We start from the raw sequence: 13,191 nt of genomic DNA, 5'->3' as shown, positions 1-13,191 counted from the left end.
TAATGCATTAATGGATGATTTCTTCTGATCTTTCTTTTTGTGTTTGAATTTTTTTTTTAGGTCTAGTCTTTTGCTAAATATAAATATGTCGGGCAGCCCAGGTGGCTCAGCGGTTTAGTGCCGCCTTCAGCCAGGGTGTGATCCTGGAGACCCGGGATCGAGTTCCGCATCAGGCTTCCTGCATGGAGCCTGCTTCTCCCTCTGCTTGTGTCTCTGCCTCTCTGTCTCTCTCTCTCTTTCTCTCTGCGTGTGTGTCTCTCTCATGAATAAATAAATAAAATATTTAAAAAAAAAATAAATAAATATGAATGTCTATTGAGTATTAACATTTTGCCTTTCTAGATGTAATGTTTGTTCTGTTTGTTCTCTTTTCTTACTTGATATATTTTAAATAAATTTTTGTACCCTGTACATACTTTCAAGTTTATCATATATTTGTTTAAATAAGCATTACTGTTTTAAAATCTATGTCTAATAATTCCAGTTGCTGATGTCTGTGAGGAATGTTTCTACTGGTTGATGTTCATGTTGTTTTATTTCTTTATGTGCTTGGTTATATCTATGCCTGCTTCCTGGTTGTTGTCACTGAATTATTTGTAGGGTTGTCCAGGGCCCGAGGTAGATTTGCCCTTCTCTAGAGAAACTTTGATTTGGCTTCTGCTGGATCCATGAAATGCCATTAGGGATGCCTCAAGCATATGGTCGCTGTTGGGGCCAAGTATAAAGGCCTTAGGTCTCTAGGAGGTGAATCTTCCCTAAGGTTGGTTTCAGCAGCTTCTTCAGAATGTTTTTCTACTATCCTCATTTTTTGTATCTTGTTCTGACCTCTCTGTAGTTTGTTCTTATCCTGAGACTGAAAGAGTCTTTGGGGGGCAGGCTGGGTCTCAGTTTACCATGGGTTTGAGCTCCCCAAAGACTCTTCCCTTGGGCTGGCCTTGAGCTTTGAATGCTGACCCTCTCCTCATATGTTGTTATTCAGACTTTACACTTATCTCTCTGGATTTTGACTTTTATACAGAAATTGTCTTGGGACTTCCCCACTGTGGATCACTATTGTTTCTAAGGTCCTGGTTAAAAAATAAAACTTTATATTGTATTTTTTATTGTTTCTAGGAGGAGGAAAAGTTAAAGCTGTGAATATATTTATTGGAAAATGAAAAACAAAAAATTAATGACCTAATTTCCACATTAAGAAACAAGAAAGAGTAGTAAACATTGTGACAATGGAAGCAGGGATTAAGCAGAATTTGATGAAATTGTTATACTTCAGTAAAAGAGCTGGTTTCTCTGAAAGACTAATAAAATAATCAAACTCTTGGCAAGTCTGATCAGAAAGTAAAGAGAAAAGACATAGACATATATTGAAAATAAAAGCGGGACCATAATTACACATGTGAAAGAAACTGACTACACTAGAGAATATAAAACATTGTAATTAATAGTTCGGCAGTTTATCATCAAATTAACACTATTAAAAATATTTTACACATTAAAACTGGTTCTCTACAGGTGCCATAATTTCCATTAGTTTGACAGCACATTAGTAATATATTTACAGAAAATTTTCCTGCTTATACTTTTTCATTTGATGTTACATTCCTAGAAAATTAAGTTTAGTATACATGTTTTAGTCAAAAAGTAAACCACATGCATTTTTCATCTTCCAGTTTTAGTCTTCCTCCCTTACTCATCTCTTTGTATCAGCTTATTAATTTTATGTCATTAGGTTTGTGGAGTAGGTATTTATGGTGGTATGTGTGTGGTGGAGCACTGTCATGGAATGTGTGTTTTTCCAACTTTTTCTGGAACGTTTAGAAAAGTTAAGATTTTTTTAAAGAAAAATTAACCATGTTAAATTCTCAGTTCTAGAGAGTAGCTTGGTGTTCATTTGGGAAATATTTATGGAGTGCCTAAAATGTGCACTACTAGCTTTATATTTCATCCTGGAGAAAGACTTCAGGTCATGCAAAAGTCACATGAGTTACCAAGTCAGCTGTTTTATATGCCTCCTACTCACAAGTAAGTTGGAGTATGCCAGATAGGACCAATTAGCTGGCAGATTCAGATTCTTATTTTATTTTATTTTCAGATTTTTAATTGTGGAAATCAAATGATATGGGTGCTTGTGTCCTCCAGGACCACTAAGAATTACGTCTGATTATTTAAAAACAGGATTTTTGGAGACCTTATGATATTACCAATAGAAGCTGAGGAACATAAAGAGAAGTCTCACTTTCTTAATTGCCTTCGACACTAATCTGAGTGTGTTCACAAATTTGAGGGGTTTTATATTTTGTGTTTTATTTACGTATGAAAAGTTGAAAGTACCTTTATGTTAAAAACATAGCAAGGTTTCAGGCTTTTGAATACTCTTTCCACTCTACTTCCTTTCTACTTTTTTTCTTGATGACATCATTTCTCTTATTCCCTTTTCCTATGTTCTGATAGGCACAGTTTCCTACTTCTGGGATCTCTTCATGTCCACTTAGATACGTGTATTTAATATGTCCCATCTTTCATCTGCTATTAACTATTTATTTATATTTTCAGGGGCGGGGAGGGGCAAAGGGAAAGAGAGAATGTTAAGCAGGCTCTATGCCTAGCACAAAGCCCAATGCAGAGCTCGATTTCACAACCCTGAAATCATGACCTGAGCTAAAATCAAGAGTCAGACATTTAGCAGACTGAGTCAATCCAGGCACCCCTATTTTTTATTAGTAGTAATAAGGACACGGTTTTAATCACTTTATAAATGTATATCTTTTCTAACTCTTAGAGAAACCTTCCTTAATAAAGTACTGTGATTCCTATTTTGCAGAAGAGATGAATGAGGCAGGCAGGTCACATAACTTATAGCCAGTGTCTCTCAGATAGTAAAGAGGAGCCAAGATTCAAAGCCAGGCAATGTGATTCCACAGCTCTTATTCAGGCCACCAGGGTAGCCTTGGCATTAGCGTAGGAATGAAAACAATATTGTAATGACAAGAAAGGGGAAAAAATTATAACAGTGTAATTGCTAGTATTTATTGAAGGATTACTGTGTGCTAGACATGACAATAATGGCTTTATAAGAGTTATTTTACTTTTACACCAGCCTTTAAGATTATTTTCATCTTACTCTTGAGGATACTGAGGTATAGAGTTTCATTAACTTGCTTAATATCCACATGGTTAGTTAGTAAGTGTTGGAAACCAAAGTTAAGCTCCTGACCCAGAATGTCTATGGATTGTTGTTTATATGCCCATTTATGTTCTGTTTAGATTGGCAATGAATTAAAGAATAAATACTTCATTAATTTTCTGGCACATAGTAAGTTTTCATTAAGTATTTGTGAATTGTAATATATAAACCTATGTTTAGATGAGATAACTTACACTCCTTGCCTCTTACACAGCATCCTAGAAGCTTATTTTTCCTGTCAACTCTGCTAGGCACTATAGGGAATACCATAATTGTATTTTTTAAAATTATAGAACCTTTGGTGGTGTTTTATGTTTTATAAGTGCTAAAAGTAGTCTGTGCTAAAGCTCAAAAAAATAAGTGTTTTAAAAACTTTATTTTGAATGTATTAAATAAAAATATCTTAAGCAATTAAAAGATTTAGAAAAAGGAGTGTAACAACCACATACCCATCATCCAGAATAGTTGTTTATCCATGTAGTTTATTTCTTTCCTTATTTAATGCTAATTTCTGTGTTTGTTTTATGCTTAAAGCCATATCCAGAAGACCCAGCAGTTTATAAACCACTCTCCCAGGAAGAATTGCAAAGGATAAAGAATGAGAAAAAACAGAAGCAGAATGAGAGAAAACAGAAAATATCAGAAAACCGCAAACATTTGGCTAGTGTACGTGTTGTACAAAAAAACCTTGTCTTTGTTGTAGGACTGTCTCAGCGCCTAGCAGATCCAGAGGTAAGTCCTCTTCTGTTTTCGTTCTCAACTTGACATTTTTTTATTTTTGCTTGTCTTATTTGGAAATAACAGCTGACCTTGCCTATTAGCTGGATTCCCCTGAAATTATTAAGACTTAGGAGAGAATGGGAAATGATTTTTTAATTATCTCTAGGAAACCAATGACCACTTGTGATCTTAGGCAGGTTCTTAATCTTTCTTGGCCTCATTTTCTTCAGTTGTGAAACGAGGAAGTTGAACTAGATCTCTGAAATCTCCTTTAGTGCTAATAATCTGAAAATTGGTTAATGGTTCTTTTTTTGCTATTCTGGCTAATGTGTGACATGACTACTGTGTTTCTTTTTTCTGTATAAAGAATCACAGTGGACATGCAGTTACATGAACCCACTAGAGATCTGCATTTTTTAAAAATCCTGTCTACATAGTGATTCTTGGTTATTGAACAATAATAGAACTGCTGCTATGCTGTACCATCATTCTTTATTCTTTTATTTTAAGCCAATTTTGGGGAAATAATTTGATGAAGGAAAATAATGGACCAGGTTCTTTGTCATTTGTTTGGAGGCAGGGGAGACCCTTTGTTCATTACTTCTTTTTTCTTTTTTCACCACCTGTGTTATCAGAGTATGTTGACTTCATAACTTTGCCTGATGCCCTTGGTTGTACATCTGCTAATTTTTAGTTTCTGATGTATTAGGAGGTACTGACTAGATTGATGGCAGAGCATGTAGAAGCTGCTTCAAGCCAGATAGTTTACTTCAGTAGGAAAGAGTTGGATTTGGGGGATCTGCCAAAAGTGCTCCTTGAGAAGGGTTTTGAGTCATGCTCATCGTGGTACCCCTAAGAGGGAGGATTAATAGTGAAAATGCCGAGGGAGGTGGAAATCTTCACACTTGGCTAAGTGGGCAAAAGGCCCCAGAGGAAAGAAATTTAAGGAATGTAAAAATTGATTTTGTAAAGGCAATTTAGAGAGAGTAATACATATTTATTAAAGATGAGTTTACTATGTATTTGAGTCTGTGAAGGGCTTCAGTGGAAAAGAACTTAAGGGAGACCATACTAAGAAGACTAAGAAGCCTTTATCATTGGCAATAAACACAGAGGCAGCTCTAGAATTACTTGGACCTAAGTCAGGGGATACTGGCTTTAGTGGGCGGCAGGAGTCCCTCTGGAGACCAGGTTCTTTCCAGAGCCAAAGGGAGCTGATCTACAGTTCTACAGGAAAAGACTTCAGGAAGACTTGTTAAGGATGAGAGCTCATTTTAGGCTATGACTCAACCTCAGCAGCCAGTTCTTTTTTGTTGTTTTGTTTCTGATTCCTCCGGTGGACAGAATCCCACTTCCCTGTGACAATTTTCCTGAACACTACTACAGCTTTACACTGGTCCTTCTGTCTTCCCCTTTCAGCTCTGCCTTTTTCTCTAACCAGACAGCGTTTCCCTCTGCAAGCTTTTTTTTTTTAATTTTATCCGTCTCTTTTTATTCTTACTAATCTTATTGATTAGAATCTCCTGAACCTGCTGTTCCGGTAAACTAATGGAACTTTTATTTTGATTTGACAACTCTTGGATATGCATGTACCTGATTTTGCTACTACATCCTGGGTCCTATCACCTATAATACTGGAGGCATATGGGGAGCAGCGCCCAAAAATTAAGCCATAGTCTCAGTCTGATGTTTGAATTATAGATTTCCTACCTCCTCTTTAGATTCTGTGATTTGTTTTTATTTACTTAACAATGGTTTCTTATTTCCACTTCAAAAGACAAGACTCCAGTAACATTAATCTGGAGAACTGCTACACAGAAAAAAAATTAATCTAGGTGGTAACTAGTGAGAGAGGTTTATCTTGAATCTCAATGTGCTTTGAAAAAGCACTCTACTTGTTTTATCCTTTTGAAATCCTCTCTTGGTGAGAGGACAGCGAACATTTTTAAACATTGATTTCTCTCATTTATTTCTCTTGAAACCCTAGGAAGACCAAAGACCAGTGTTTTATTTGTTCAGTCCTACCACTTCTAAATAATAATATCTTAACAAATTCTCTTATTTTATTGTATAATCTTTTCAGTTTGGAAGACTTAAAGTCAGCTCTATTAGAAAATTTGAAGTTTCAAGTTGTTGTGTAACTTTCAGGTCAGAGAAGATCCTATTTACTTATTTTTGGATGATGAATAATTTGATATTTGACTAAATTCTGATTAGCAAAACAGAAGAGTTAAGGCAAAATTCAAGCTCATTTTGAAAATAATATTTGTGCATCAGAAAACTTAATACCAAGATTGATTGTCAAATCAGTATTCATTTGTTGATCCATTAAAAAAAACTATTTTATTTTTTTTTAATTTTTATTTATTTATGATAGTCAGAGAGAGAGAGAGGCAGAGACATAGGCAGAGGGAGAAGCAGGCTCCATGCACCGGGAGCCCGACGTGGGATTCGATCCTGGATCTCCAGGATCACGCCCCGGGCCAAAGGCAGGCGCTAAACCGCTGCGCCACCCAGGGATCCCCAAAAAAACTATTTTAGAAGACGGGGTAGATAGCTAGAGGTAGTGATTAGAGGTAATCATCTTCTAAGTCCTGAAATTTCAGATTTGCTGGAACCTAATTCATTCATTTTGTAAAGTAACTCTTGAATACTTTCCATATTTTAGGTACTTTGATGTTGGAGGTAAAGTAATTTAGCAAGCCAGACACAGTCTCTACCCTTAACTAATTTATAGACTATTAAGACAGAGTTTAATTACTTTTAAGTGTGCTGAACATTTAAAACAGGGAAGTGTATTATATGTTCTAGGGAACATATAATAGTGGGGAACTTGGCTAATATAGAGATCCACAAAAAGCCTCCCTAAGGAAAGGATACTTAAGAATTACTAGAGACTGGCTAGGAAGCATATAAGGACAAGAGTGTCCCAGGTATATGGTGGTCTGAGAGAGCAGCTTGTTTGAGGAACTAAAAGACTTTAAAGACAGAACCAGGTTGTTTTACAAGTGAGAAATTGAGGCATAGGGAAGTTAAATGACTTCTCTGGAATCACGCAGCTGTTTCATGGCGGAGGCAGGACTAGGAACCACCCCCCTTCCCTTTAGTTTTAAAGGTCCTATTCCAGTATATTTTATGCTGATGATTGGTCTGTTGTTCATCCATTCCCCTAATTTATCCATTCATCCTTCTGTCTGCTTATCAAGTTTTTTATTTTGTCTCTAATATCCATGAACACTTGACTGTGTTCCCACAGAATATATAGGAAGACATTTTATTTTATTTAAAAAAAATTTTTTTAGGAAGACATTTTAAACATTACACATGCCACTGGGCATTTAGAATTCTGTCATGTGGCCTTTTATAGTCTATATTAGTATTCAGGCTGGCTCACTGTAAAGCAAATACATGATATTTAATATATGAATAATGTGGGGGTATGCAGGGTGCTTTACCAACTCCCCATACTTCTTAATCACTAGAATGCTGATTTGCTAGTTGTATGTTTACATAGGATCTGCAGTATTTAACTTAACTTAGAAACTTTAAATATTTGAATTTCCCTTGCCTGGGCAAGCCATTTCTTATCAGCCATAGGCCATTTGCTAATATTTTGAGGCCCACCAGTGTTCCTTATCCAAATAATTCTTGTTGTTCAATGCTAAAAGAGTTATTTTTCTGTAAACATTTATTGAGTACCTACAATGTGCTGGGTAGTATTTAAGACACTGAGTGTACACCAACATAAAGGTAGTCCCTGCTTATTTTCAAACGAACAGTATAATATATGGGAAGTGCTCTGTGCTATGGAGGCACAAGAGAGAGCACTCGATCTTATTGGGGAGGTATGTGCCCTTCCACATACCACATTTTTGAGGTAAAGTGTTTCTGGTACAAGCACTCTACAGATTCTTCAGGATGAGAAAGATCTCAGTCTGCGAGCGATTTGTTTGGCTGGAGGGTTAGAGTGCAGTGGTGACAGATGAGACTGGTGAGGTTATGATTTTCAATCTTATCAGAGCCAGTACCCATTTTTAAAAATGTTTTGTAACACTCTTTGATTTTTATGAAGTGACTCCATGAAATAAAGAAATAAAAGGCACTAAAAGGGAAATAAGTATAAAAAGACTATCTCTGCATGTTAATTTTGGATACCACTACTCTAGAACATTGCTACTCAAAATGTGCTTTCTGAGCTGGTAGCCCTAGTATCACCTAGGTGCTTATTAGGTAAACTCAGGCCTTGCTTCAGAGCCACTAGATCTGAATATGCAATTTCACTAGATCCTCAAATGATTTGTATGCAATTCAAGTTTGGGAAGTACTGTTTTTAAGTACATAATAAAATAATAAGATGCTCACATCTGTGTGTAGAATCAATGTGAGTGTGACACCTACAAAGGCAGATTGTTACAGTTATATATGTATTGGTAACCCAGGTATATGAAAAGCCAAAGATGTGATTTTTTTTGAAGTAACTTTTCGTGTAATCCTGAAAAAAGCACTTGGAGTCTTTCCTTAATTACATATTATTTTCTTTCCTATAAATTCAACACATGTCAGAACTGTAGGGAACTACTTTGAGTTTATATGTAATGTGGAATTTGTTTCTAAGTTCACTTAATTATAAATAGGCTTCTCAGCTACACGAATGTCTTATAAGACATTCAAAAGTTGTGCAGGACAGTTCTTTATTGTGCAGGAGGCAGAGCATTGTAAGCCATTCCTGGCTCCCATCCACTGAACATAAGTATTACCTCCCGGTCACTTTGACAACCTCCTCCTGTAAAAGCTCCCACAGATTTTTAAAATGCTCCCTTGAATGCTGCCTTCATTGAGAGCTGCTACCATAAACTCAGATGTGATTTGAGATGCTGATACAGAACAATGTATGACCAGCCTGAACTCTTTGAAGCAGGTATTTCAACTGTGAAGCCCTTTGCTGAGTTGGTATGCATCAAGTTAGATATTGAATGCAGTTTTAAACTCTACCAGCCAGGGAGCTTTTCAAAATAAACTCCTCCCTACTCCTCAACCCTGAGACTTTGCAGTATACAACCTGAGAGTTATTGCCTTTGCCACTTAATAGTCTCATTTGTTTCGGGGGATTTGGTGGAAAAAAGATTGAAAACCAATATGGTCACCTCATTTTATAATCCATTAAAATTGGCTGTAGAAAACAGAACAGCCCTATACTTATAAGAACCAAAGTAGGGGATCCCTGGGTGGCTCAGCGGTTTAGCGCCTGCCTTCAGCCCAGGGCCTGGTCCTGGAGTCCCAGAATTAAGTCCCACATCAGGCTCCCTGCATGGAGCCTGCTTCTCCCTCTGCCTGTGTCTCTGCTTCGCTCTTTCTCAGTGTCTCTCATGAACAAATAAATACAATCTTAAAAAAAAAAAAAGAACCAAAGTAAAATGTGGTAAAAATAATGATATTGGGGCACCTGGATGGCTCATTCGGTTAAGGTCTGCCTTCTGCTCAGGTCATGATCCCAGGGTCCTGGAATTGAACCATCACATGGTGCTCCTCCCTGTGCAGCAGGGAGTCTGCTTCTCTCTCTCCCTCTGCCTGCTGCTCTCCCTGCTGGTGGTCTCTCTCTCCTTCTCTGTCAAATAAAGTCTTTAAAAAGATTATTAATTGAGGGACGCCTGGGTTGCTCTGCAGTTGCCTTCAGCTCAGGACATGGTCCTGGAGTCCTGGGATCTGCTTCTCTCTCTCTCTCTCTCTCTCTCTCTCTCTCTCTCTCTCTCTCTCTCTCTGTGTCTCTCATTGTGTGTCTCAATAAGTAAATAAATTTTTTTTAAATTATTAATTGAAAACTGTTAAGGATTAATGATACCTCAACCATAGACTCACAAAGCTTTGATTCTGTTATGCAGACCATATTAGCTAAGCTGTAAGTATGTGAGAATGTTATCAAATTAGAGTGGAACGAATACTTTGCACACACATGGACAAGTACACTCAAAGTTTTCCTTGAGAGAGACCTTGCTATTTGGGAAGACTGTAGGAACAGTAGGTCTGTAGATAAATTCTAGGAAAAGAACAAAATTTAATTTTTTTTCAAAATTTAATTTTGAAGTAGTTGTAAATTACAGGAAAGATTTATGTATCAAGTTACATATTGGTCAAATTAGCCAAAGTGTGAAGTCTGTAAGAGAAGATAAGTGAATGCTTGTAGTGATCACAAAGTAGAGGAGGTGACACGGGTATGAGGGGGAATAACCACTGAGAAGTAATCACATAATAGATTGAAAGAAATATATAAATTTGTTTTCCTCATTTTTTTCCATCCATCATTACATATATGTTATTTACCAGGAGAAGGGAGGAAAAAACAGATGATCAAGAAGTGGTAAAATTGACACAAAGAAGCTAAGTACACACGTACACAAGTGATAAAGCATGAATCCTAAAGTTGAGGAACGTTGTTACCATATTTGCTATTTGTAGCTTTAATGTAATATATCAAATGTTATATAGAATAGATTAATGAGTAAAGACTGTCCTGTATGTCTGTTCTTGAGTTTCTGTCTCTGCTTAATACATAATTATTTTGGTCATTGTTTTGAGAATTACTTTTTCATAAGGATCATCTGTTAATGAAAATGTGGTTAAGATATTTGATCTGTTTGGTGTTAAGAACACTGTGAAGATAAGATCCCACGTATTATTGGTGCAGATATTAGAACATAGTGGATAATACCAAACTTAGAGAATCTTAGTTTCCATGTAATGGGCCAATAAAAAGTAACTTTTAAACTCTGTTGATGATTTCCTGTAGGTTAACCATACAGATTGTAATTAGGAAGTTTTTATTAATAAACTTTAAAGGGATGCCTGGGTGGCTCAGCAGTTAAGCATGTGTCTTTGACACAGGGCTTGATCCTGGAGTTCCAGGATGGAGTCCCACATCGGGCTTCCTGCAGGGAGCCTGCTTCTCCCTCTGCCTATGTCTCTCTGCCTCTGTGTGTGTGTGTGTGTGTGTGTGTGTGTGTCTCTCATGAATAAATAAATAAAATCTTAACCAAAAAAAAAAAAAAAAAAGAAAAGGAAAGAAAGAAAAAGAAAACTTTAAAAATTATTTTCCTTTCTCTGAAGGGGGATGCTGTATGCCCCCATTATAAAGAGAACATTGATGAATATTGGGATACATTATACCTTATTTCTTCTTTTATAGGTTTTGAAACGACCAGAATATTTTGGGAAGTTTGGTAAAATACATAAAGTTGTCATCAATAATAGCACATCATATGCAGGCTCACAGGTAACTAATTGTAGAGACTTTTGCTCTTCCTCCCTATGGTCTAGGCTTGACCTGGGCAGTTCAGAAAGAAAATTTGCTTTCTGTGATGAGAAAGCCTAAAGGTCAAGGATTTAAGCAGTGTAGTGACCTCTGCTGGTGGGATGGGGGAATTTCTGGTGCTCATTTGACTTCTGGACTTAACAGTGAATTAATAGTAGTAAGAAATAGTAATACAAAGTTTAGGTGATGGTTTGAGGGGGAGAGGGAATTGAGTCCATTATCACACAGTGTAATAATTAAGTGATGATTTCCAATTATTTTCAAATATTGAAAACTTAGTAGAGCATCTTTGTTATGCTGGTATCAGCAGTTAGAATACTCTTGCAAACTGCATTTATTTTGGGGAGACCATAATTTGACAAAATGTCTTAAAGCTTTATTTTTTAAATCTGACTTTCAAAGTTTGTTGTAACCTTGACAAGCCTGTCAAATGACTTTCAAAAGATAAATACAAATCCACAGGTGATACTTTATCTGCATGTATTTTAGTCTACTTAAAATCAGATAAAATTCAATAATTATGATTGTTTTAAGAAGAGCTAGTATATGGTTTAATCAAAACTACTAGTATTTCTAATTATTATCATTGATGGTAGTAGTAGTAGTAAAGGCCTTTAGAATTCCCTAGGCAGGGTGCAAAGGAATGGTTTTTAATTTTTTTTTTTTAATTTGAAACTAGTAACCGTGTGTTTTCACTTTAGGGTCCAAGTGCCAGTGCTTACGTAACCTACATCCGGTCAGAAGATGCTCTCAGAGCCATACAGTGTGTCAACAACGTGGTAGTAGATGGCAGAACACTTAAGGTAATATGGTCCTCTTGATTTTCTTTAAGGGGGACGAGAGAAAAGGTGGTAAATAGGGGAGAGCCTACCATTTACATATCACATTTAGAGGGAGTATATTTGAAGATTTGCTTCTTAAGCATCTGTACTAACTAACTTATCAGAGCTGATTTGTTTATTGACAGCTTATGTAGGTAGGAATAAACACATTCATTATTAGGTGATCATCTTTAAAAATATCCTGTATTTACACACAATCTTATTTTGTGAAAATAGGACCTGGTATTCTTATCAAAAATAGATAATGATTCTGCTTTGTCATTCTTCAAGATTTGGCCATTGATCAATTCAGGTTTAAGTAAAGGGTTACATTAAGCCATCCTTTATACAGATGGAAAAAGGATGGCATAAATAGAAAAAAGAATTTGTTTTCTTGGGTGCCTAAGTTTTGTAACATGGAATGGATTTTGTACATGTCTTCTGATCTCTAGGGGTGATGATTTGGGTACTCAAGTTCTGGAAACCCTAACTGAAGTGTTTTCTTTAGTTCTTCGAAAAGGAGCATCATATTAGTAATTCCTGCTAGTAATAGTTTAGTTCTCTAGTATTGAGAAGCATACTTCTTTGATCATGTCTGTGCCTCATTTGAGGTGAAGTGAAAACACCAAACAAGGAAATTCTTACTGTCAATTCACATTTTGGGTCCTTTTTTCCCCTTCCCTACTCTTTCTGCAGGCATCTCTAGGTACAACAAAATACTGCAGTTACTTCTTAAAGAATATGCAGTGCCCAAAGCCTGACTGCATGTATCTACATGAATTGGGGGATGAGGCGGCCAGCTTCACAAAAGAGGAAATGCAGGTAGTAAATTAATGTGAATTACGAACTTCGCAGGAAAGGGAGTATCTTTCTCTATAAGTTAAAATTGTAAAAGCAAAAACTAGGGATTTAATTTTTTAAAATTATTATTAAAGTAGCATCTTCCATACAGTGTTCCATGGAATGTCTGTTCTACAGAATCTTGTTATAATGAAACTGGGTCTGTAGTCCATCAAGTTTGGAATGCTAGATTAATGAAGATAAATAGATTTCTTTCCTGCAGGACTTCTCAGAGTCTTTAATATACTGATACCTATCCAAGAAAGGAATTTACAATCAGAACCAAGGAAAGCATTTTAGTAAATGCTACTTTAGGGGGAATA

The 13,191-nt window shown here is 36.3% G+C and overlaps 1 protein-coding gene across 7 annotated transcripts in view; it reads left to right on the top strand.

Annotated features, from left to right (window-relative positions):
* CNOT4 (CCR4-NOT transcription complex subunit 4) overlaps positions 1–13,191 on the top strand; it is a 137,136-nt gene that overhangs the window by 66,738 nt on the left and 57,207 nt on the right. For all 7 annotated transcript variants that reach the window (XM_025464136.3, XM_025464134.3, XM_025464135.3 and 4 more), the window contains 4 exons: positions 3,716–3,913; positions 11,082–11,168; positions 11,909–12,010; positions 12,725–12,850. In XM_025464136.3, the coding sequence (XP_025319921.1) occupies positions 3,716–3,913; positions 11,082–11,168; positions 11,909–12,010; positions 12,725–12,850 (513 nt within the window). The remainder of the gene's footprint in view (positions 1–3,715; positions 3,914–11,081; positions 11,169–11,908; positions 12,011–12,724; positions 12,851–13,191) is intronic.

The sequence above is a fragment of the Canis lupus genome, chromosome 16 (genome assembly GCF_003254725.2).
Source record: "Canis lupus dingo isolate Sandy chromosome 16, ASM325472v2, whole genome shotgun sequence".
Lineage (NCBI taxonomy): Eukaryota > Metazoa > Chordata > Mammalia > Carnivora > Canidae > Canis > Canis lupus.
The sequence above is the reverse complement of the archived record's forward strand: the minus strand, read 5'-3'. Positions and strand labels throughout refer to the sequence as shown.